General features: G+C 56.3%; 7 protein-coding genes across 7 annotated transcripts; 4 read left to right on the top strand and 3 right to left on the bottom strand.

The window, feature by feature from the left end:
- Positions 1 to 51: 51 nt before the first annotated feature.
- B0T26DRAFT_698856 (acyl-CoA N-acyltransferase) lies at positions 52 to 1,244 on the bottom strand. Its single transcript, XM_060441449.1, has 2 exons — positions 1,016 to 1,244; positions 52 to 952 (listed from the first exon to the last, which is right to left on the bottom strand). The coding sequence occupies exon 2, from the start codon at positions 917 to 919 to the stop codon at positions 269 to 271; it is 651 nt and encodes a 216-aa protein (XP_060301519.1). The 5' UTR covers positions 920 to 952; positions 1,016 to 1,244; the 3' UTR covers positions 52 to 268.
- On the bottom strand, positions 1,245 to 2,757 carry B0T26DRAFT_698854 (transcriptional Coactivator p15-domain-containing protein). Its single transcript, XM_060441448.1, has 3 exons — positions 2,192 to 2,757; positions 2,016 to 2,123; positions 1,245 to 1,911 (listed from the first exon to the last, which is right to left on the bottom strand). Exons 1-3 carry the CDS (start codon positions 2,336 to 2,338, stop codon positions 1,687 to 1,689), a joined length of 480 nt encoding a protein of 159 aa, XP_060301518.1. The 5' UTR covers positions 2,339 to 2,757; the 3' UTR covers positions 1,245 to 1,686.
- Positions 2,758 to 2,821: 64 nt separating this feature from the next.
- Positions 2,822 to 6,826, top strand: B0T26DRAFT_698851 (PXA domain-containing protein). Its single transcript, XM_060441447.1, has one exon. The coding sequence runs from the start codon at positions 3,172 to 3,174 to the stop codon at positions 6,397 to 6,399; it is 3,228 nt and encodes a 1,075-aa protein (XP_060301517.1). The 5' UTR covers positions 2,822 to 3,171; the 3' UTR covers positions 6,400 to 6,826.
- Positions 6,827 to 8,833: 2,007 nt separating this feature from the next.
- On the top strand, positions 8,834 to 11,248 carry B0T26DRAFT_748841 (major facilitator superfamily domain-containing protein; the record flags this gene model as incomplete). Its single annotated transcript, XM_060445015.1, has 8 exons — positions 8,834 to 9,207; positions 9,430 to 9,525; positions 9,677 to 9,752; positions 9,857 to 9,960; positions 10,023 to 10,310; positions 10,378 to 10,483; positions 10,563 to 10,841; positions 10,907 to 11,248. 8 exons carry the CDS (start codon positions 8,834 to 8,836, stop codon positions 11,246 to 11,248), a joined length of 1,665 nt encoding a protein of 554 aa, XP_060301516.1.
- A 489-nt stretch (positions 11,249 to 11,737) lies between these two features.
- Positions 11,738 to 14,224, bottom strand: B0T26DRAFT_738938 (uncharacterized protein; the record flags this gene model as incomplete). The annotated part of the gene is made up of 4 exons (XM_060443650.1): positions 11,738 to 12,129; positions 12,187 to 13,763; positions 13,841 to 14,052; positions 14,180 to 14,224. 4 exons carry the CDS (start codon positions 14,222 to 14,224, stop codon positions 11,738 to 11,740), a joined length of 2,226 nt encoding a protein of 741 aa, XP_060301515.1.
- A 1,284-nt stretch (positions 14,225 to 15,508) lies between these two features.
- Positions 15,509 to 17,015, top strand: B0T26DRAFT_639330 (P-loop containing nucleoside triphosphate hydrolase protein; the record flags this gene model as incomplete). Its single annotated transcript, XM_060437126.1, has 3 exons — positions 15,509 to 16,188; positions 16,243 to 16,480; positions 16,539 to 17,015. 3 exons carry the CDS (start codon positions 15,509 to 15,511, stop codon positions 17,013 to 17,015), a joined length of 1,395 nt encoding a protein of 464 aa, XP_060301514.1.
- Positions 17,016 to 19,750: 2,735 nt separating this feature from the next.
- B0T26DRAFT_673152 (uncharacterized protein) lies at positions 19,751 to 22,414 on the top strand (the record flags this gene model as incomplete). The annotated part of the gene is made up of 4 exons (XM_060439562.1): positions 19,751 to 20,051; positions 20,157 to 20,518; positions 20,708 to 21,721; positions 21,872 to 22,414. The coding sequence occupies 4 exons, from the start codon at positions 19,751 to 19,753 to the stop codon at positions 22,412 to 22,414; spliced, it is 2,220 nt and encodes a 739-aa protein (XP_060301513.1).
- Positions 22,415 to 23,778: the final 1,364 nt, after the last annotated feature.

The following is a 23,778-nucleotide window of genomic DNA, read 5'->3' as shown; positions in this document are numbered from 1 at the left end:
GTGACATGTCCTTACCCCACCTCCCTAGCCGTCGGGCATGATCACCGATCAGCCAAATGCCGCTTTTAGGGGTGGGCAATTGATCTTGGCATCGCTGATCTGCAGCGACGTTTGAGTCTTTTTCATCTGTTGTCTTTGGACTATAAATCTGGTCCAACGCGGCCAGAGGAGTTGATATATTTTTCTACAAAACTATTAATGATATAAAAATGCCGAGTCATGGACTCGCAGTCGGCCGCTCCGGCTCGGAGCTTGCCGGCTAAGTCCGCTACCGACTGCCCCCGTCTTTGCCAAGGGCCCTGAGCTGCTCCCACTCGCCCTCCAAAATGCTGAACAAGATGATGTCGTGCCACTTGCGCTCAAAGTAGACGGCGTCGCGGTTGCGGCCCTCCTCGACGAAGCCGAGCTTGCGGTACAGCGCGAGGGCGCCTGGGTTGAAGTCAAACGCCGCGAGGCTGATGCAGTGCAGGTTACCGCGCTGGAAGCCCCAATCGAGCGCCCAGTTGATGGCCTCGCCGCCGTAGCCCTTGCCGCGGAACGGCGCCGACACGCTAACGGAGATCTCGCCGCCGCGGTTGTGCGCGTGGTACTTGGGCCACATGTTGAGGATGCCTATGGGCGCAAGCCTCTGGTCTGCTGCCGCCGCCGCATCCTCGGCGGCGGGCTTCAGACAGAAACACACCCTCAGTATGCTGTTGGAGTTCACCGACTGCGCCAGCGAGCTCTTAGTCGACGGCGCGCAGAGGCGCCCGAAGCCGAGCGTCGCGATGACGGGGTCGTTGTCAATGTGTTTCCAGAGGAACGTCTTGTCCTCGTTGTCGTCTTCAATTGCCCGGAACACGAGCCGCTCGCTCTGCCAGACGTGCGCAAAAGACGCCGCCGTGCCCGAAACTTGCCCTTTTTCTGTTTCCTTCACCATGTTTCGCCTCTTCCAAGAGATGCGCTTGCTGGCCTGCCAGACTGCATGTCAGTGTGGCTTCTTGATAGCCTGCGTGGAGTTGGGTACACAACTTACTGAAACGGTAATAACCTGAAAGGCGAGGAACTAGAACCGGTAGAAAAATGAATATCAATAGCAGATCAAGACGTCGACCTTGCGAGGAGTGAGCCAAGATATTTGTTCTATACGCTCTTACACGCTGGTCGTACAAGACCGTGAGTCAGTCTGGCGAAGTTGCACTGCGACATTTTGAATCCTTCACCCAATTGAGTCGGCTCAGTGCTATAGCACTACAACCTCCACACTCGCTCTTCCTCCTGCCTCTCTGGGAATCCTGCGACTAGTTCACGGCGATTCACTGGACCACGCACTTGAGGGCCGATAGCTCCGACGCAGCCGAGTGGAGCGAGTGGACCGTCCTGGTAGTCCGACAATTATAACATATTGCTGCTATCATGTTGAACGGTCTCATATGGACACCTCCTGAAGTGAATACACCCCTCACAAGTTGCTTATGAAGACTACATTTATGGCCCCAATTCTAGGCAATATGTGCAAGTGAAAGCGCCAACCATTATTGTACAATCGTTCGTTACCTCGTGACCCGTAGACCCTAACCACCATCCTGCCGAGGAGTAAAAGAACAAGCAAAATGAAACAGCTCAAGAATGCCTCAATCCGGAAATGCGAAGCTCTCAATTTTCCATTCCAAGTCCATGGAACCCAGCAATCACAGCTGCTTCTGACTAGTCCTCCTCCTCGTCGACTTCTTCGTCGCTCGTCTCCTCGATGTTAGCCTTTTTCTTCTTGGCGCTCTTGGCTGTTGGCTTTTTGGCTGGGGCCGCCGCCGCCGGAGCTGCAGAGGTTGTCTCCTGACTGACAATGGCAAGGCCATTTGAGAGAAGGCTAGCGTTGAGCTCCGGGATGATGCTGAGGAGGTTGTTGTACTGCTCCAGAGAAAGAGAAATGCCCTGCACATAAAGGGAGCGAGCGGTTAGTAGCCAAACACTTGCACGCAATGTGCAGCGACATGCTACGCGACCGGAGATAGCGGTAGATGGGGCGGACGGCTTACCTTCTTGCCAGGCTTCGCCTCGCCGTTAGCGTCGGTGTAGTACTCGCGAATGTTAATCAACGTGTTGCCCTTGAAAGTCGACGAGCCAATGCGCCGGTTCTTGGCAATCTAGAGAAATTCGCAGAGTCTCAGCGGCGGGCGGTTTATGCAATGACAAGACCGAAGGGAAATCTGACCTCCCAGTAGGTATTGCCTTCGGCGTCGGAACCTTTTCCTAGCGGCTGCCCTTTGGCGGCGGCTTTGCTGTTTGCGCCCTTGGACTTCTTGACCTGGGGCCTCTCTTTCTCGCTCTCGTACTCAATCTGCCGCTTTTTGGGAGGCATGGCGCGCAACTGGTATGGATGACGAGACTTGAGATAAAAGATGAAAGTTAGACTGAGAAAGGTGTGAAAGGTCGAGTGAGCGCTTCTCAGGTGGTTCACGTGACTGGAATGTGTGTTCCAATATTGGTAGAACTACTCTAAGTTGTTGGTTTTATGGCTCGATTTTGGGAGGGAATGAAAGGTGCCACGCCAGGAAGAAATTAAGTGTGCGCCTGGCATAAGGAAGTGCACCTTGATGGATACCAGGTACAGCTGTATTGGACGCGACAATGGCTAGCTGTGGCGTTGGGTCGAACCTTCCGCCAATTCTCAACGCGAGTGCACGTGACCTAGTCAATCTGTCGATCGTCACGTAATTTACTCCTGCACGGGCCAGCTGGTTGGAAACGGCTAGACAGCCCGTGTTTGAGATGTCAGATGGGTGCCAAGCAATTAAGAGAGCAAAACCGACCAGGGGTTCGGAAGTGCTGAAGGACGCCCCTTAAAAATAGGGCTGTTTGGCGATCCGGGGACTTCTCGAAACACCGAACACATCATCAGCCTCTTGCTTCCTTTTCTGCTGCCAATTTCTATCGCTACGACCCGGGTCTCACTTGACACCCGTCTTGCCGAAAGCCAACGAAAAAGCGGCGTCCTCCCCCGCTCAATTCCGATACACCGTTCACAGGCCGTTGGATTGACCCAGGTAGTCCGATCCGGGGCGGCTCCCGTTTGTTCCAACGCCGGCTGTCGTTTGCTCGACAGACCAACCGAAACCACCGAGACAAACGCCATTATACAACATCCACCTTCCCAATTACGGCTGCGATTATCTAGACAGCGCTTGCGCATTTATGACCCAAGAAGATGCACATACTCTGGGCGCCACACCCGACAACATGGAAGAAAAGCGCACAACAGACGCCGACGCGGCCGAGCCAATTGCGAAACCGGAACTAGTCAGCCACAGTCCGGCCCTCCCGAGCCCGCAAGAGGAGGAGGATTTCAAGGCCAAGATCTTCCAATTCCTTGCGACTGCCACCCCCGGTACTCTGGGGGGAGTCGCTGCGGCCCTTGCGGCCGTCACTTACTTCATACTCGGCCAGATTGGCCTTGTCTTGATCGGCGCATTCGGAGGCATATTGTTGTTCGTGCAGTGGGAGCAGCGGAACGCCGAGGTTTCCCGTATCGTTCAGGGGGAGAGGGGTATTGATATTCTGGCGAGACTGCTCGATGCGAGAAAGGGCCAGGGGACGGCGTCGCCGGGCGCTCTGGGCGCAGACGACCAGCAAGAGATGTGGGACCGCGCCTTTGACGAATTCGAGCCTGAGACCCGCGAGGCGCTGGACGGGCTTGTCGACGCCGTTGTTCGCGACTACATCAAGTGGTGGTATGCGCCGATTGTGCCCTCGGACAAGTTCTTCCCCTTGGCTTGCCGCAAAACTCTCACCTCGTTTATCTCAACCGTCGCCGGCCACCTGAGTAGGAAGCGGCCGGTAGACGCCTTCTTGGACTTTCTTACCAATTCGTCTTCCATCGTCATCGTCTTCTTCTCCGAGCTGTCGAATGTCTTTTCTGAATTGCCCTCGGAGTCCAAGCTGCCAGCGTCAGACGCCGTGTACAACTACCTGGTTGCGCATCCCGACTCGAACCTGTCCAACCTTCTGAACGAGAGGCAACAGGCCGGCAAGTTTAGAATGGTTGCCGAAGATATACTGGGTTTCTTGGATAAAACAACGTACGAATGCGATCCCGCCAAGGTCTTTTTGAGAGAGATTCTGGCCGGGGTCGTTCTAGAAAAGACGCTCCAGACATGTTCAAAGCCCGAGTGGATCAACTCGTGGATAGTTCACCTGCTAGAGGCAGGGGAGCCCGACTTTAGTCAAGTTATCGACGAGGGAATGCAAACGCGGCCGTCGACAGATATTACCTTTGCCGATATAGACGGCAACGTGGGTAATATCGGCCTTACCAAGGGAAATAGGAACTCCTTTGAGATGGAGAAAGCGCGTCGCAAGGAGTCCATGGTGCATAAGAAGAAGCTTAGCAAAGCCGAAGAAGAAATGGAAATGGCCATGGAAGAGGTCAAGCGGCTCAACCAGATGATTGAGAAAGAAGATGCACGACGAACCGGCTCGCAGACTTCTTCTGGGGCGATCCCTGTCAGTGTCGGGTCGGTGCATCAGGAATCTAGAGATTCAAAGAGCGCAGCCGAGGCTTCGGAGAGGCTTGCCGACGCATTCAAGCGCAACGCGGACGAGTTGGACATCCAAAACGAGTCTCTCGAAAAGCACATAGCCGCTCGCAGAGAGCAGCATTCCCTCGAGCTCTCGCCTAGGGATTTTGCCAAGGAGGCGAGATCTAGCGATTCAGCATCTAGCGGGAACGACATTATCCACACGCCATTAACGCCGCATTCGCCCATGACTACGTCCAGTCAAGAGCCATCACCAACGCACAATACGACAGCTCAGTTTACGCATTTTAGTCAAATCGCCCCCCCCTTGCGGGAAGAAGCCGAGAGCGTTACGGACGGGCCTCGCAAGCCGGCCCCACTGACTCTGCACAATGCGACAATCACCGTTCTGGACGAGCCAGGCGACAAGGGACGGATGAAAGCAAGGCCTACCTGGGACTACCTAGTGCAGATCGAGCCGGCAACGTCGGACTACCCGGGGTGGATGATTATCAGGAAGTACACGGACTTTGAGCGGCTCCACGAGGTGCTAAGACGAATCGCTGCCATCACCGGAGCCAGCGCCTTCACAGAGCAGCATAACGCGCTGCCCTCGTGGAAAGTCCACACGCGGTCGTCTCTGCGAGGCGAGCTGGAACGATATGTCCGGGACGCGTGTTGGTACCAGAGCCTAGCAGAAAGCGAGGGGATGAAACGGTTTTTGGAAAGGGACCAAGCCAACATGCCGGCCGGTTCGAAAATGGGGTTCCAGGCAATTGAGAAGCTCGGCAAGAATGTCTTTGACGTGCTGACGAGCGCCCCCATGGAAGGCTCGAAAGCCGTCGTCGGCGGCGTAACGGGCATGCTGGGGAACATTGGCCTAGTCCCGCGCAAGGCACCCGCCTCTGTCGTCGCTCTTCCGCCAACGCCCTCAACCTTGCAAGACGTGACTGCGGCTAGTCGCCTCTCCATGTCGACCCTGCCACGGGCGGACAGCACCACATCCATCAATGGGTCCCGCAGAGCACGAGACAGCATGGACAGTCAGCAGTCGTCGGTCGTCGCCATGCAGCCTACCAAAATCGCGCCCATGGAGCGTCGTCCCAGCTACGATTCCCGCGGCGAGGCTGAGACTGAGAGCGTGCGCCTGTCACGAAACTCGGCCAGGAACAGTCGCGAACATAGCCGGGCGTCAAGCTTGGCGCCGGCCCGATCACCTTCGGCTCTAAGCCTGGAGGGGTTCAGGCTTCCGCCGCCGCCGGACACGATGCCCGACGACTACCAGTCCCCCACCAGCCCGGCCCTTGGCAGATCGCACGAATTTCAGTCGCACTCGCGCTCGCTCACGATGCCGGCCCTCAGCGGGCAACGCAACAACGGCGCCCAATCAAGGTCTGCCAAGCAATTCTCCAGGCTGTCGGAGCAGGAGACGCGAGTGGCCGTCGAGCTTCTCTTCGCCGTTATCAACGAGTTGTACACTCTGTCGTCGGCATGGAACATCCGACGCACTCTGCTTGCGGCAGCCAAGTCGTTTCTGCTGCGGCCGGGGAATCCTTCGCTCCTCTCGATCCAGAATCTGATCCAGTCGTCGGTTATCGATGCCAACGTGGCGGACAGCGCCCTCGCGGCGCACTTCAAGAAGCTCCGGGAGAACGTGCTGCCGACGGAGCAAGAGCGGGCTGCATGGCCGGCGGAAATGAGCAGCGACGATAAGGAGAAGCTACGGGTCAAAGCAAGGAAGCTGCTGATCGAGAGCGGTGTGCCGGCGGCGCTAATGGGAGTCATGGGCCAGGCGGCCACTTCTGATGCTCTGGGTCGGCTCTTTGACTGCCTGCAGGTCGAGGAGGTGGCCAGGGGTCTGATGTTTGGCATCATGCTGCAGGCGGTGAGGACGATTACGCATTGATGCGGAGAGCAACCATGAAATACAACGAACGCCTATAATCATTACACGTCATGACGGGGTATGCGAGCGTTTGCCGTTTTGTTTTGGTCTGTATGTATGAATATATATCGGTCGGTGCATTGGCGCGGCGGTGGCCGAGGTGGCCCTCCCACCTATCTATATTTCCAGTGGCGCAGAAAGAAGGGAGACGTGAGAGGGAAAACAGCGTTGACGGCGATCAAGGTGTTTGCCCTTCTGCTTCTCTCGCAGAAAGACTGGGCTTGGCCGAGTCTGGCTTCGGTGTTTCTCTAGTACATGTAATAAACCAGGCGGGAAGAAAGGGTTTCTATATGAAGTATTTATTGAGACGATAGGGATTATAGAATTCTGCAATGCAGCCGAATCCACGCCGTAGGTGTTGGACGCCGTCTCTCATGACTTGGGGGCCATGTAGCTGGTGAGTGGTATTATTGTACACGTCCACATCCTGTGCAAGTGGCTGGCCCGAGTTCTCAGTTTGCTATCGGGGATGTAACAGACAACTCTCGGGGGTCTGTAGTAATTATCACCTATGGATGGTTCAAGACCTGGACTTCGCTTTCTTCCGCCCTATACAAAAAAAATCCGACGGACGGCAAACATTGGGTGGTGGTGGTGGGTTTTGTCTACAGTACTTGCCTCAGTCGCCAAGATACTCGGTCCCGAGCGAGTCGCTGCTCGGTTTGCAGTTCTCCCTCTTCATGGATGTCTTGAGAGCTGCAGATTACCTATCCGCCAAGAACGGGGCCCAGAGTCGGTCGGAGTCGACGGCCGACGTCGGTACTAAGCTTTTAGAGGCGCACCTTCCCACTGCCGGAGTGAGATGCCAAGCAAGCCACCATCGGCGCAGTCATCATTCGCTCCCATCAGCAAACATTACAGGGCAGCCGGTAAAACTAACACGGAAACGGCCTGTTCACCAAGTAGCGAAACATTACATCTAGGGGAAAACACAACTAGGCTACTCATAGTGTTTTCGGGGCTGCCAACTGCGCCGCCCAAGCTGGGCAACCAAGTGGAAGCCAGGCGTGAACAAAGCATTGATGGATATTGGGTCAAGTCGGTAGCTCTTTCCCCATGTTTGCTTGCTTGTCTGCCCGCCAGGTTAGGTGGTAGATAGGTCGGTTCCTTCCCCATTCCCACATCCGCCCATTCTGCCAAAGCAGCGCAAGGGCCAAGTTCATTCACCCGCAGCCAATGGCAGGCTACGGCCCGGGACTATTACGGACGTGGGACTATACCTCTTGCCTTTCGTAGGATTGAAGTTGACCTATTACCCCGCGAGAGACTGCCCTCCACGCAAACGCCCCTTGCCTCGCAGCCTGCCATTCCTTCCTACCCATCAACTACTTATCATCTGGTAGTATCATATATCATGTTTTTTTTTGCTGTGTCTTCGGGTGCCCGTAGGAGTAATAGGTATGGCCCGCCCGCCCGCCGTCCCACCCGTCCGTCCTTCCATCTAACTCTGTCTCGGGCTCCTTGTCTTCTCTCTCTATCCAAGGTATCTAGCAGCAGCAGCAAACCAGCTTGTGTTGCCCGGCCTGTCGTACTCCACGACGACCAGGGTTTTACACACAAGGTCGGATGCATGTCTTCACCATCCCCGGGACCCAATCCGCCCAAGCACCACTCTCTACTTTACCATCCTTGCCTGATAAGGTATGACGACGTACTATGGAATTTACGCTCCCATGAGGCGATATGGAGAGCCTGGGTGGGATGCGGCTACTACTACTGCTGCTGCTGCTGCCCACCGTGGCAATTACCACCTACTCCGCCGCTCTAGATTTCGACCTTGGGACTCGCCCACCTCGCTACCTCAGGTAGCTACTCTAGCTAGGCTAGCTACCCCGGGCTCAATTCAAACGTATATTGCACACACCCTTAGCTCGGGCACTTTGGCACGAATGAAAAGCCGTCCCAGTTCGAGGGGGGAGGACTGGGGAAAGGGAGAGGGAGGGGGGGCTGTTGATGAATTTGCCCTTTCCCCGTAGTCCGTCCAGCCGGTCCTCGCATGGTTCCAAGAACACTCTCGCTCACCACCCTCCCCTCTTTTCCTTCTGTTCTCTCTCCCCCCTTCCCATCCACCAGCTGGACGTAAAGTAGACACCGTAGGTATAGGCACGGCAGGCGCGGTAAGTGGCTAAGGTGCAGTACCTTGCTTACACGGTAGCCAGCTAGCTGGGTGCCTTACCTGCGTGAGACCGGCACACGCTCCCGTCTCTCTCTACCCGCCCTGCCCTGTCTTGCCCGTTTTGTTGTTATTACATTTACCTCTGCCCCTCCTCACCGTCCCGTTAAAAAAGACAAACCTCGGCCGTAAACGCGTCGAGCAATATTTTCTCTAAGAAATATTTCCATAAGGGAGAAAGGGAATAACGCGCCCCTACACCCCCCGCCGTATCGTCATACCATGGCCCCCGTCGTGGTGAACCCCAGGGCCGGCGCCGTCCCGAGCAGCGACGACGACGTCGAGAAGCAGCAGCAGCAGCTGCTGCCAAACTACGACGAGTCGTCGCCCGCAGCTAGCGCAACCGACGAGAAGGTCACGGCCACCAACGTCGAGAATGCCACTGCTGCTGCCGCTGCTGCTGCCGGCGCCAACACGGCCGACGCCAAGGCTGCCAACGCCGTCGTGCTCCGCGGCCGCTTGCTCGAGGCCCCTGAGTTTGTGCGCAGCCTGGCGCCCGAGCGCCGCGCCGAGCTCGAGAAGCAGCTCAAGCGCAAGATTGACACGCGTTTGCTGCCTGCCATTATTGTCATGTACATCCTAAACTACATTGACCGGTGAGCATTTTCCTTCTCTCCATGTGTTTGTTGAAAGGGGGGAAAGGGAAAGAGAAAAAAGGGGCTAGAGTTGCGAGAGTCGGCTTGTTGTCTTTGGGGAGGATGAGATGTGGATAGGGTATAGTATAGATGTGTGTGTGTGTGTGTGTGTTCGGGCTCGGGGAAAGGAGAAACTAGACCAGGCATACATGGACCTTAACTAACACAGCGGCCTGGGCACAGAAACAACATTGCCGCAGCCAGACTGGCCGGCCTGGAGCGAGATCTCCATCTGTCGTCGGTCGAGTTCCAGACGGCTGTCAGCATCCTCTTTGTTGGGTACGTATCAGACATAAGGCCCCTGACTCGCATCTCTGCTGCTTGCTTCTGTCTACCAAGAAGAGAAAAGTGCAAGAGGGAGAAGGAAGGGAAAAGGGGGGTTATAAGGCCCATGCTAACTCTTGCTCGTCGTTGTTCCTACGGCCTACAGGTATCTGCTCATGCAGATCCCGTCGAATCTCTTCCTGAACAAGATCGGCAAGCCGGCCATCTACCTCCCCGCATGCGTAAGTAGATACAATATCTACTTGGCCTGGTGTTGTGCTGCGAAAGGGGGCCTCGGAAAGGGGAGGGACAGCTGTGCTGACATGAACCCGACGCCGCGCGGCAGATGATCGTCTGGGGCATGATCTCGGCAGCAACCGCGGCGTGTACGACGGCCGGCGGTCTGCTGGCAAACCGCTTCTTTTTGGGTTTTGTCGAAGCAGCGTATTTGTGAGTGTCTTTCTGTTGAATCTCGAGCTGCACTCGGCCCCGCGACTAACACGACGGCACAGCCCGGGATGCCTCTACTATCTGTCTTGCTGGTACACGCGCGCCGAGCTCGGGTTCCGCACGGCTGTGCTGTACTCGGGCGCACTCATCTCGGGCGCCTTCTCGGGCTTCATCTCGGCCGGCGTGACGTGGGGCATGGACGGCACGCGCGGCCTCGGCGCCTGGCAGTGGCTGTTCATCATCGAGGGTGTCGCCACTGTCTTCATCGCCTTTGGCGCGTTTTTTGTTCTGCCCAACTTCCCGCGCACCACGACGTGGCTAACTGAGGAGGAGCGTATTCTCGCCGTTTGGTATGTCTGCCACCGGCCTGTCTTTTTCTTAGATGTGCGTGCTGACACGAGCCCTCTCTCCCTCCAGGCGGCTTGATGAAGACATTGGCGAGGACGACTGGACTGGCAGCTCGGACCAGACCTTCTGGCAGGGCGCCAAGCTGGCCTTCCTAGACCCTAAGATCTATGTGCTGGTACGTTCTCTTCTCGCCCGTTGTTTCAACCAATCTACTTGCTATAGTTGCTAACTGAATGGCACACGACCACCGACAGATGCTGCTCCTGTTTTGCATCGTGGCCAGCGGCACCGTGACCAACTTCTTTCCGACTGTGGTCAACACCATCGGCTACAGCTCCGTTGTGTCGCTGCTGCTGACCACGCCGCCGTACGTGCTGGCCGTCATCGTGACGTACGCCAACGCCGCCCATGCTGACCGCACCGGCGAGCGCTACTGGCACATTGCTATTCCTATGTGGGTAGCCATCATTGCCTACATCATCGCCGCCACCACGACGGCGACGGGGCCGCGCTACTTTAGCATGATGCTGATGGTCCGTCTTCCCCCCTCCCCTTTTGCCATCTCTCGACACTAACCCTGTCTCACCACGCAAAACAGGTCCCGTCCGTCTACTCGGGCTTCGTGGTCGCGCTGGCGTGGATTAGCAACACCATGCCGCGGCCGCCGGCCAAGCGCGCCGCCGCCTTGGCCTTCATCAACGCCGTCAGCAACTGCAGCAGCATCTACGCCAGCTACCTGTACCCGACCAGCGCCGGCCCTCACTACACGACGGCCATGGTCGTCAACTGCGTCACGGCCGCCATCGCCGTGTGCGCTGCCACCGTCATGCGCTTCATTCTCGTCGGCCTCAACCGCAAGCTCGCCGCCGGCGTCTTTGTCGACGGCGCCATCAACTCGCGCCCCGGTGAGCCCGTCAACCCGTTTCGCTTCAAGATCTGATTTATGTCCTTTTCTTGGTATCTCTCTTCGGTTTTCTCTTCCTTTCCACTGTTTTAGTTGTTACTCCTTTTGTCTAAAAAACCAAACGCACAAGAGTTTATTGCGTACGGCATACCTAGTCATGCATATATAGGTATCTTAAGTGATAGGCTAGCCGGCTTCTCTAGGTTCGATGACGATATCTTACGCCCTCCTTATTTCATCCATCCATCCATCTACCCAATCTATTTCTGCCCGTAGAGAAAATAAGAATAAAAACATATCTGCGCCGTTCAAGTGTGGATATCAACTTGACATAATGAATCCTCTTAGGACCAAGTCAGAATACACGTTTAAACGTAAACAGCAGCAGGGCTGCATAGAGTTGATAGCCAAATATTGTAGACTCGATAGGAGCTACCGTTTTAAGCATCACCCTCTCAACATGGGCGGGACGCGTATATACACCAGACCCTACAATGCAGCCGACCAACCCACGACATACATATGCTAGACAACTTGTATATAGCTCGCCGGCACGCTTTTGGTGACGCCGCCCTTTTCGACATCGGCCCAGCCGTCGCCCTGGTCCTCCTTGATGAGGACGAAGCGCTCGCCCTCGGCCATGCTGTGCTCTGAGTCGCTCTGCGCCGTGTAATCGTACAGGGCCTCGGCATATCTCAGCTTTTTGGCCCCCCGTCTCGGCGCCACCGCGGGGCCCTTCTTCTTGGCCGGCGCCGTGGTGCCGATCGACGACCCGCTGTTGGAGTACGTCGACGCCGGGCGCGCCGACTGCCCCGTGTGCTGGGGCGCGATGGCCGAGGGCGCCGACACCTCGATATAAGACGCGGGCACTAGGCCCTCTTTGTAGCCAGCCCGGACTTTGACCCAGCCGGATCCAGCTACAGTGCGCGTCATGGTCAGCAGGCGCTATACAGAAACATAGAGGGGGTGCTCACTGTCGGGTTCTAAAACAACAACCTCGCGCCCCTCTGGCACAGATACCTCGCCGTCCCCGCCGGCTTCAAAAGTATACATCATTTTCCCCTTCTGCTCCGACGTCCGAGATACCGGCGGACCGTTGGGAGCGCTACCCGGCAACTCACTAATGTACTCGGAGGGCGGAGGAGCTACGACGCGGTTCTTGCGAAGCGTGCTCGCCGTCAGTGTGCTTGCGGGCGTTGGCCGAGAAATCGGTGCCGCCGGCAGCTCCGGCGTCGTGTCCTCGGCGGGCGATAGAGGTCCCGTCATGGACCTCTGCGCGCTCGCTGCGTATCCAGAGCTCAGCGAATTCATCGTATTGGTCCGACTAAGGTTGGGCAGCTCGGCGGCATGGTCAGGGGTCCCGGCCGGCTTGAGCAGGGCGTTTGCCGCCTCCTGGCGCTCTTGTTTCAACTTCTTTCGCTCCTCCTTCGACTGTTCGCCCGGACATTCGGCCGGCACCTTCATCTCACATTTGCTGTGGCACGTATACCCACAATCGCGGCAGTCAAACCCCTTTGCCGACAGACCCCATATTCTCTCGCCGCACAAGTCACAGTTTGTTGGGATCTTGAACGTCTGCGACTTGAAGTTGTGGCTTTTGGCGCCAAGCGTAACATCGCCCACGGCCGACGTGATGGTCGACGTCTCGACCTCCGATGTCAGGCGCTTCCGGTCCACCTGGTGCAGCTCTTCCTGCATCGCGAACACTTGCGACACCACCGCAATTTCATCCTTGTTCTCTGTCCCGTCCCGGATCTTCTGTTTCACGCGCTTCATTGACTCCACCTCTCGCCTCTTCCGGTCGACTTCGCGCCGCAAGTCTCCGAGCTGGCTCTTGGACTTGTTGAGCACGTTCCGCAGGAAGATCTTGGCTGGCTCGTCCACCACCATCGCATCGTCGTCGTGCCACACCGGGCTCGGCTCGAACACTTTGTCAGGAGGCTCTTGGAAACCGCCCATGTTGTGCGTGATGTACATCATCGAGTCCAGATGGGGCTGGTTCCGGGTGATCTCCTGCGACAAGCGCTCGACCTGGCCTGTGCTCTGCTGAAGCAGGGTGCCCTCGAGCTGGGCAGCTAGGGACCACAGCCCGTTCAGTCTGAGTGTGCGGAATTCCGAGAGGTCCTGGAGGCTGTCCATGACCTCGGGCAGATATTCATGATAGTACTTCTCCTTGTGCTTGTTGGTCACATTGACGGCGATTATATACGTGTTTTTCATGTTGTTCATTTCGAGAGTCTGCTGCTGGAACGCGCTCTGTGCCTTGGCCTTGTCAAAGGCAGACTCGGTCTTCTTGCGCTTGCTCTCGACCTCCTGGCACGTCGCATCATACTTGGCCTTCACCTTGCGCAGGTCGGCGTACGACGATTCCCGTTCCTTCTCGAGCTTCTCGGCGTATTCGGCATGGCGCTTGCGCACGTCCTCGAAGCGCGTGGCAATCTGCTTGAGCGGCTCGGCCACCTTGGTGACCAGGTCGTTGCCGTAACGCTCGTGCTCGTCCGCTCGCGCTTCTAGCGTCGTGAGGAGCGTTGTCCACGTCGTGAGGGAGGCACTAAGAGAGGGCGCATGTCAGCAGCGCAGCGGCCACGGCCCGCCAGCCTCGAAGCCGAGCGAAGAGGGAGAGGGTACCTTTCCAGTGAGCCGGGCGTCATTGTCGGGCTGTCGCCAACACTCAGGCTTGCCGACTTCCTGGTCTTCTTCTCAAAGTACTTCTTGGCCAACGCATTGAGCTTGGCGCTATACTCCTTCTCGATGGCACTCCGTTCGCGGTAGAAGGCCTGGATGTCGTCGAGCCAGGAGATGCCATTGGCGGCCCATGCGCTGGCGGGTTTGAAGCCATCCTAATGATTTCATCTCTAGTGTCAGCCGAGTGAAAATAGCTGTATGTCGTGGACGCAGCAGGCGCGCGCGGGCGATAGGGCCAAGGCAGTGAGTGAGGGGGCAGAGGGAGGCGAAAAGAGGCCAGACCTTGAGTTCAGAGCCGAAAGTCGGCGCAACATCCACCTCGGCCATGGTGTCCCTTGCTTTTCCAGTACAACGCGATTCCTATATCTAACCATGCACGGTAGTACAAGCAAATATAAACCTGCAAAAATGCTATCTTGGGACAACAGGATAGAGGGGATGGTCTTGCTGCCCACAAATTCCGCTCATGACCGACGCTAGAATTCGGGATTCGTGGCGGGGAGCAGCGCGAGTTTAGTGTAACCCCTCCAATGATTGAGAGTTTCCTGGCTGGCTGGGGTGACAGCCCAGCCGCTTGGTCTTGGGACAGACCCGACGGGGGCCTTGCTGGCCGCCGTTCCTTCTAGCCCACAACGACCTGGACGGGGGGGCGTACACGCGTGCCTTCCTCTTCCGAACTACCATCTTACATATATTCAAATCGAACTTGGAAGCTTGGATAAGCCCTGCGATGAGTGTGGCGGCAAGGCTAATTGGATGGCAGAAGCTGAGACCCTGACACCTCACAGGACTATCAAGTATCCCGTACCACGAATTCTTTATATACGTTATGTACTGCATGCACATGTACCTGTATTCTGTATATGCTGCAGTACTGGTATTTAGGTGAGCATTTGGTGATTTGGTCTCACATGACTTCTTCTGCTTGCTAGCTTGATCAGCACCTGAATACGAAAGGATAGGTACGTTTACATCCACAGCCAATACAAATAAGGAAGTCGCCCAGAGCGCAAGTCCACATCACCCGCCAGGGTGCTAGAACCCGAACGCCATTCAATGCATAACGGCCTTGGTTATAAGGCAGAAACCACCCCTCCAAACCTCTGTCCGGCGAGCCACTCATCAGCCCCACCATGCTGCCGTGCTCAATGCTGCTAAGGCATGCTGCTGCCAAAGAGGTGCTTTACCTTTCACGATCGCTGCAGACGGTCGTGATTTCTTTGTGCAGCGGGACGGAAACCTTCACCACAAGTTGACGCGCATATCGTCCCCTTACCTGCCAGCCTGCTACAGGGCTCGAGCCTTCTCTACCCAAAGCTCTATTGCCGACTTTTCTCTCGTTACTCTCCACCGCGTAAGTCATTCTCGATCCTGCATCGCCCAATTTTGCCTTTCTGCCACTCCTGTAACCCAAGCTTGGGCTTCAGCCTTGCGATCGAGGCCCTCACCACTCCGGGATTTTCCCTATTTTTTGCTTGCTTTCGAAACCTCGTTCATTTCCAGTCCTCGTCTCTACCTGAAAGACTCTAAAGTTCCCGCTAGATAAACCGTACTCTAGCTGACAGCATACCCAGCCTTTTCCCTTCTCACAGCCCACTCCAACTTCCGATAATGGCAGACCTAGCGAGTCGCATCACCCTTCCTCCCGCTGCTGCTGCTGGCAATGCTGAGGCTCCGGTGGCCGGAGCCAAAGGAGTCCCAGGTCTTGTCGAATCGAATTACGATGTCGAAGTCAAGTTGAGCGACCTGCAGAATGACACTGACAGCCCCCTCTCTTCGCTCCACTCCTTCGAAGAGCTCGGTCTCCCCAAGCCAATCAATGACGGCCTCCTCGCTATGAACTTCAAGAAGCCCTCCAAGATCCAAGAGAAAGCCCTTCCCCTCATGATAGGCAACCCGCCCCGCAACATGATTGCGCAGTCGCAGTCTGGCACTGGCAAGACGGCCGCCTTTGTCCTCACGGTTCTCTCGCGAGTCGATCTTACCCAGCCCACGCAGCCACAGGCTCTAGTGCTTGCGCCCAGCCGAGAGCTTGCTCGCCAGATCCAAGGTGTCATCCAGACCATCGGCCAGTTTTGCGAAAACCTCATTGTCGAGGCTGCCATCCCCGGCTCCATCTCGCGCGACACGGGCGTCAAGGGCAGCGTTGTGGTAGGAACTCCAGGAACTGTCATAGACCTTATCCGCCGTCGCCAGTTCGATGTATCGAAGCTCCAGGTTCTGGTCATTGATGAAGCCGATAACATGCTCGACCAGCAGGGCATGGGTGAGCAGTGCAACCGAGTCAGGACGTAAGTGAGCCCGAGCAGTAATATTGCCAGGGATGCGATACTGACGCCAAGCAGTCTGGTTCCGAAGTCCACGCAAATCCTCTTGTTCTCTGCAACTTTTCCAGACAAGGTCATGGCTTACGCTGAACGTTACGCACCGAATGCGAACCAGATCAAACTGAAGCAGCAGGAACTTACGGTCAAGGGAATATCCCAGATGTACATGGACTGCCCGGATGAGCAGAAGAAGTACGACGTGCTCTGCAAGCTGTATGGTCTCATGACCATCGGATCTTCTGTTATTTTCGTCAGAGTACGTTGAATCCTGCCCCCATGTCTGTTTCGCTGAATGTGCTAACGGCCTGGTACAGACGAGAGAGAGCGCCGACGAGATCAAGAAGCGAATGGAGGCGGACGGGCACAAGGTTTCGGTCCTCCACGGTGGCAACGAGGGTGCCGATCGCGACGCCCTCCTAGATGATTTCCGCTCTGGCCGCTCCAAGGTGCTCATCACCACGAACGTGCTGGCGCGCGGCATTGATGTGTCTAGCGTCTCCATGGTGATCAACTATGACATCCCGATGAAGGGCTTTGGCGACAGAGAGCCCGACGCCGAGACGTACCTGCACCGTATTGGCCGAACTGGCCGGTTTGGGCGTGTCGGTGTCAGTATCAGCTTCGTCTACGACCGCAAGAGCTACAATGCCTTGACCCAGATCGCCAATGTCTACGAAATCGATTTGATCCAGCTGAGCCCCGACGACTGGGATATGACAGAGAAGAAGGTGCAGGACGTGATCAAGTCAAGCCGAGCGAAGCCCGATTACGCACCCAACGTGCTTGCTTGAGCGCATGCGTGTAAGAGGTGAGCTCGCGAAGGACTATTTGGCTGGGTCTGCTGGAGGCACTGGACTGATTTGAGATGGCGGCTTAGTGTTGCCTCCAATGTCGTCGGAGTTTAAAGCCTGTTCTGAGAAGCAGCACAGATAAAGGATTTGGCGTTGCCATATGAACAAGAAACGAAAATCTGCAGCAATGGGCAGGCGTCGCTTGAGAGCTTTTAAGCTCTAGTTGTTAGGTGCTCGTTGTCAGGATGGAGTTGTCAGATAGATACCAAAAAAGGCGGAGAGCCGCGAGTTTCCTTCACATAAAATCAATTCATAACGTAGCGGATCGGAACGACGAGAGGTTCGATGGTTTGGCGCTAGGATAGCGTTTCAGAGTTGGTACCTATCACAAGTCCCAAGTGCATCTTGTTTTAGATTGCGCTACTCGCATGCTTGGGCGCTTGCTTGTGTATGACTCTATGCCCGCCCGCGGCTAGACAACGCCTCCTGACGACCTGACCGAATTTCATGTCCACTGGTCCAGTGTCCACCACAAGCGGTCATGTGTGGCTTGTGCGCGACGTGAGCCCTTGGACGTGATCTCAAATAGAGAGATTGATTCTGCCTGAAAATACAAATAGGTACGAATACTTATGCTCCATAATCCCGCGGACTTACGAATACATCTTACCGTCCAAAGTAAAGCCGAGATATGGAGGAGGCTGTGTCGCAGCTGTTCCATTATCGCGGCCATGGACAGAAGCGACAGCTCTATTTACGTCCTCGAACATACTCTATATTGCAATGGCAGCGCAGGATAAAAGGGAAATGGTCAGCGTCGCAGCCCGGAATTTGTATTTTTGCTGCCCAGCTGCTTCCTTCCGTATTACTCCGTCGTGCAGACCAGAACCTGGGGTGGTTCTCAGGCCGGGCGTTCAGCGGGGTGGCTGAGTGGCTGTGCGTCAACGGCGAGAGCCTCGATTTGATTTTGAACGAATTTCTGGGCGAGAATAGAGTGGAGCCCCGGCGAGATGAGCCCGCCAGCGATTGGATGCCAGGCTGTCCCACGTGATTAGGGTCATATCAAGCAGCGCTGCAGCGCGAGCTGAAGGCCAGCCGTTGCGCTCCCGGCCAGATTGGCGCCGGGGCCCAGCGATGCCAATTTTAGGCGCCGGGCAAGCGCGTGCTTGCCTGGGTCGCAACCCTCTGAGGCTCTGAGCCATTCGTTTGCATGTGGGCAGTTTCCCTGCACTTGCAGCCGCCAGGCCAGTCTTTAAACCTTGGGTGCAATGTCGGCGGCTTGCCGGATGCCGCTCGCAGGAACCGCCTCGCCCACAATCGGGGCCGTATCGGGAAGTCTTTAGACCCCTTCGAAGCTCGAGTGCCTCGAAATATGCGCCCCTGTCCAATGACACGGCGGGAAAGCTGCCGGCGCCGCACTGCCACCATCCCCAGATCGGTGAGCAGCAGCGGGTGCGCGGGTGCGCGGGTGCGTGCTTGCTTCCCCAGCGCTCTTTCCTTCTCAAGATCTCCAGAAGAGCTCCGGTTGCCAGCGCACCACACCACCTGCACCAGGCCAGTGGCCACCTTCTCAGGGCAGGCACGGTTTTGCCCACCGAGGCTCGATAAGCAGGAGCAATAGATGGAGTTCGACTCGCCGGCCACCTCAGTGCACCCCATCAAGGGAATGACGCAACTGGCGGATTCCTGCCTTCGGTAGCCGTACTGTACCCCAAGTCGTGGCACCCCAACCTGGAAGGGCTACTGGAACCTTAGTACGCATTCCAAGCGCTCTCCAGTGCCTTAGTGACAGTTTCGACCCGAGGGCGCTCTGCGGGCGCGCGGCATGGCCAGCTCTCGCATTGGCAGCAGCAACCCAGACAGCCGTAGTGTGTGGTCACAACGGCGCATCCATAATCGGAGCCCCCCCAGGTCGACGGCAGCTCGCAAGCGCAGCGCCTCTCCGCCACCGCGGCACGCACGCCGCGTCGCCGCGTCGACTACACAGTAAGTAAGGTAAGCAAGCAGCACCTAGGGCTGTCTTTATCGTGCAGTGTGTGAGTGCTTGCCCAGAGTCTCGTCGCTGAATTGGCTCGGTCTCGGCAGGCAGAGTGACATGGCTGGAGTTTTACAATACCGCGAGGCGACAAAGGCGACATGGACCCATAGATCCATTAGGGGGGACCAAGAGGCCCAAAAGGAAAAGGGTGGCCGCTCATAGGCGGCATCTCGAAATGGAACCTCGAGACCAGTCCATCTCTTTTCTCCCTCGTGCTCCCCCTCCCCCCTGTTCATTGCTCCTTTCATCTTGTATCTCTCTGCGTATCTCATCTATCGTCTCTGCATTTTCTGTCCCGGGTTCTCGTCTCTTCTTGTTTCGGTTTCCCCTTCTCTGGCCGGTTTCCCCTCCTCCGTGTTTGTTGTTGTTCGTCTTCTCCCGCCCTTCTCCTCTCCTTCCTCCTTCCCACAGCCCAGCAGCCTCCCCGTTTCAGCAATACCCATACACCACCCAACCAGGAGCGAGATGCTGGCCATCTCTCTTAATGTTTAAATACACCCACTAGGCCGGCGGCTCTCCCTTCATCTTATCTTCCTGGCCCGCCCGAGGCTACCTTCCGGCGTGGTTTTCCAGACGCAAATGCGATGAGGTAGGTGGTACCACAGCCTTCCCTTCCCTTACTACTGCCTACTTCTATGAAGCCTTCGTAGGCCCGGGCCCATGTCACTAACAGCCACGGCAGATGTTGTTCCAGAGGATGGCATTCAGGCCATTCCTATGCCTCACGTTACTATGGACGACGTTCGGCGCCTTTGCTGGCGCGGCATCATCGCCTACCGTCCCGGCCGAGGTCCTCAACTTCGTGCCCCCCTGTGCCCAGGAATGCTTCCAGTCATTTATCGTGGCCAACTTTGACTTCAAGACATGCGGTAACTCTCCATCGCTAGCATGTCTGTGCAGTCAGACGGGAAGCTTGGGCTACACGGTAGGCGAGGGCGCCGTGTCGTGCATGATTGCCGAGAAGAGCATCGGAAGGTGCCAAGGGGCAGATGGAACCCGTGAGTGGTTGCTGCTCAGCTTGCAACCAGCGCCACGTATTAACTGTTGGGTAGAGCAACGCACGTCGACTGCTTATAACATGTGTGTTGGTATATCCAGCGCAGCGCCGAGGACTCACGCGACCATCTTGGCGACACTGGTCGTGCCTTCGGGAACTGGCCCCCTTCTTGTCCCTACACCAACGCCGACGACCAGTGCTACAAAGGCCAGTACCTCGGCGACCCGGACAACTAGTTCACCGGGCACGACTACTAGCACGGCGACATTAGATCCCGAGTCCTCGACGGCTTCGAGTGCCGGTAGTTCTACTTCCAGCACGACCACTGCGCCGCCGCCACCACCACCGGCATCCACGGGTAGTCTCGACCAAGCCGCGGCCACAAGTAGTCGTCCAGCTCTCACTAGTCCACAGATCGCCGGCATTGTGCTCGGAGTTGCTGCCATCGTAGTTTTTGCCATTTTTATCGTGTGTTTGGTCAGATATCTGCGACGGAAGAGGGCCGGCGAGCCTGAATCGGGCTTCTCCAAAATGAGCGATACCTGGAGCATAGGTCGTAACCAGATTGACCCTCATGTACTCCAGATCTCAAACCCTATTCACCGCCCTACAGAAATGGATACTCCTCTTCGATCCAGACCTTACTACAGCTCGCAGGCACCCGCCATCGGCCGACCAGCCCCTGCCTTTGGTGCACTCGCAGGCTCGCCTCGGACGAGTTCGCCGACAGTCGGCAGGACGAATGGCCCCAGGATGGTTCAGAGGGTTGGCTCGGCTATGGCGATGGCGACGGCCCCTCCCCCACATCTTCAGACGCCGCAACGGACGGTGCCGAGCCCGCCGAAGCCGATGCTGACCATTGACATACCAAAAGCGGCCGGCAAAATGACCCAAGCTTCGACCAATAGACGAGACAGCATAGTCACCGAGTTTGCCGAGGACGGGGAGGGAGAAAGCGCATCCGGAACTGCAGTATGGCGACCACCACCTACTGATCCCCAGTCAGCAACAGCATATTATTTTGCGGACAAAGGGGGCAATTGGGTGCTGCGCAATACGTCAACTCGGAAACCCGAGGCTAACAACACGCCGCCGATGCTAGCCGCGCCGGGCATTCCACAACTTGAACTACCGAGCCCCGAAGACAAAACAAAGGCCGAAAGAGCCCGGGAAGCATTTGCTGAACTGTCGCCTGATGCCGCAGTCTCCCCGCTCCGCCTTCCGCAAAAGCCTGGGCAGGGGAAGCTGGGCTCCCCGATTGTGTTCAGAGATCGCCAAGGGCCCAGAATGGCCTCCCCCAAAACCTCCAATGGGGTGGGTCAACCCGCTTCAGCTAGTCCAAGGAACATCGTACCCGCCAAACAAGCAGTCCCAGATAACTATTTCACTACGGTCAGAGGGGCCCGCGAGCTGGCTAGCAGCAAGTCCAGGAGGAAGTCACGAAGGACAAGCCGTCGGAGGTCCCAAGATTCAGCAACATCGATCGACTCAGCGCCGTCAGGGCCGTTCGAAGATGACGACATCATCGATGATGATTCTCAAGGCGAACTGTCTCCCGTTGCAGAGTCGCCCATCCCTCCGGGAAGGCCACCTGTTCAATATCCCACGATTTCCGGCCGCGGTAATGTCCAAAATGCAAACGGGTTTCTCCAACCTCCCAGATACCCCAGCGTGAGCCCGATGGAGCAACCCAGCCCTACACTTGGGGGATCAGTCCCGGCCAAAAGAATGGGAGCGCCACCAATAGCTCAAATTTCAGGCCCAAAGAGACCCCTTGCTGGCCCGACTCTAAACCCAAATCCAAACCGCAATCCCGCCCAGCTAAGATCAGGCTCCCCCGAAACTAGGCTGGGCAACATCCCTGCAATCGAGCAGCAGAGGGGTCCGCAGCAACGACAGCAAGAGGCAAAATACACATCTCGTTACTGGGGTCAACAGCAGCCACCACCTCAAGCCCAGCAACAGCGGCGGCCATACCCCCCGGCGCAACATCCAGGCGCGCGTCCTACGCAACAGGGATACTATACCACACCTCCGCAGCAGGAATGGCGCCCGCCCCATCCCCAGTCTCGCCAGGCTGCCCACGTTGCAGACAATATAGCGCAGAGTTCGTTGTTGGCCAAGCGTCTGGGCGCAGATAAGGCGGCAGCGCTCCAGCTTGGTGGCCAAGATGCTGCCCTGAAGAAGAACAAAACGGGATGGGCGCGGGAAAGCCTCGGGCCTCAGGGCCTGGCTCCTCCTGCGTCGATGCGTCCGGGGTATGCCCCTCCTGCGGCTGCCGGGCCCGCGTCTCCGGCGTTTGGATGGAGGCCGGAACTGACGCCAACCCGGCGAGGTGACGATTTGTTTCTCAATGTGCGGTGATCCGCTCGTACCGCGATGAACTGTTTTTCTTTAGTCTATTTTATTTTTATCTCCTGCATTTTGGCGGCGACGAACCATGTCTGTTTTATATCTGATGATTTAATCATCTCTCATTTCTCATACCCATATCTCGTTTCCTTTTTATCTTCTGTACCACCACAAACACGGGCCGAACTCTTCTTGTACAAAAAACGACAAACGCATCGGGTTGGCATAGAGAGAGGGCATCCGAGACTTTTCTATTTCTTGGATACGAGGGGGGACGGGTTACGAAAGCAACACAAAAAGCAACTCGGTAACCAAGAGAAAGGGGGGATGCATACAAGAGCGGCGTTTTTGCATTGTTTGGGCTGCGTTGCCGGCGCTCGGAAGACGCCGGCACACATATATATACATTTACGTTTTTATAGGTAGGACCGTGTTTTAAAAACCGTGTCGCTTCTTTGTAATATTTTGCTATCTGTTACTTTTGATGCCGCTTCTCAAAAGAGGAAAATAAAGATCAAACATTTCTATTGTGAGCGTTGGATAGAAACAATTCCGTTTGTTGAGTCTTGAGTTGAGTCTTGAGGGTGCTTTTTACCAAAACTCTTCACTCGTCATATCAACGCTTATTCCACGTCAGTTATATTCTTATCTGGGGTGTTGTTGTGGCTTGGCGGAAGTGCACCGGGCCGGGTAAGAAGTCGGGCGCAGTTCCTTTCGGTCGGGTTATTAATACACCGGAGAGAAGGAGACTAACTGTGACGCAACGTAGCGGCAGATTTCCGGAATTCTCTTTTCGGTACAGAAAAAGCGTGCGTCTGCTTCCTAAGCCGCTGCTGCAAAGCACGCACGTTTTGCAACGCAGATGCATTATTAGCCCGTCGTTCGAGCCAATCCACCTCGGCTTCCCGACGACAGCCGGCTGATACTCAAATTAAAAAAAAAAAAAAGAAGGTCCAGTGAGCCAGGCGCAGTACAGTAATTGCCCTGCCTTACTTGGGAGCAGCGAGCGAGATGGACCTGATAGACCAGGCGGCTTTATTATTAGTGGAGGCGACGATGGACGGTGGACGATGGCTATGTGCGTATTTCTAATCAAGGCGATGCTGGACATCGGACAGGAAGTGGCTACCGTAGATTTCCCCGCAAACTAGTAGCAGCAGCGGCAGCAAAGAGTCAAGGCCATTTTCTTGCGACGAAAACCAATGTGTCAGGCACATCCGATGGACGGACTCGACGAGGGGGCGAGGTAGCGTGGCTTGGATAGAGTACTGATATCCACAGCCGGCAGCTCCCTACGGTCCCATATTCGCTTCCCGCTGTCGGAACTAAGCTTACTCGATTTTTTTTTACCTCGTCTGATCTCCTTTCTTTAAATA

Source organism: Lasiosphaeria miniovina, assembly GCF_030549165.1.
Source record: "Lasiosphaeria miniovina strain SMH2392-1A chromosome Unknown B0T26scaffold_2, whole genome shotgun sequence".
Classification (NCBI taxonomy): Eukaryota; Fungi; Ascomycota; class Sordariomycetes; order Sordariales; family Lasiosphaeriaceae; genus Lasiosphaeria; species Lasiosphaeria miniovina.
The sequence above is the reverse complement of the archived record's forward strand: the minus strand, read 5'-3'. Positions and strand labels throughout refer to the sequence as shown.

Bases quoted from the DNA above. Each gene is read 5' to 3' on its own strand.
- B0T26DRAFT_698856 (XM_060441449.1), bottom strand. From the start codon at position 919: ATGGTGAAGGAAACAGAAAAAGGGCAAGTTTCGGGCACGGCGGCGTCT.
- B0T26DRAFT_698854 (XM_060441448.1), bottom strand. From the start codon at position 2,338: ATGCCTCCCAAAAAGCGGCAGATTGAGTACGAGAGCGAGAAAGAGAGG. The intron at 2,124-2,191 runs GTCAGATTTCCC...GAATTTCTCTAG, and splicing joins AAGGCAATACCTACTGGGAG to ATTGCCAAGAACCGGCGCAT. The intron at 1,912-2,015 runs GTAAGCCGTCCG...CTTTATGTGCAG, and splicing joins AGGCGAAGCCTGGCAAGAAG to GGCATTTCTCTTTCTCTGGA.
- B0T26DRAFT_698851 (XM_060441447.1), top strand. From the start codon at position 3,172: ATGACCCAAGAAGATGCACATACTCTGGGCGCCACACCCGACAACATG.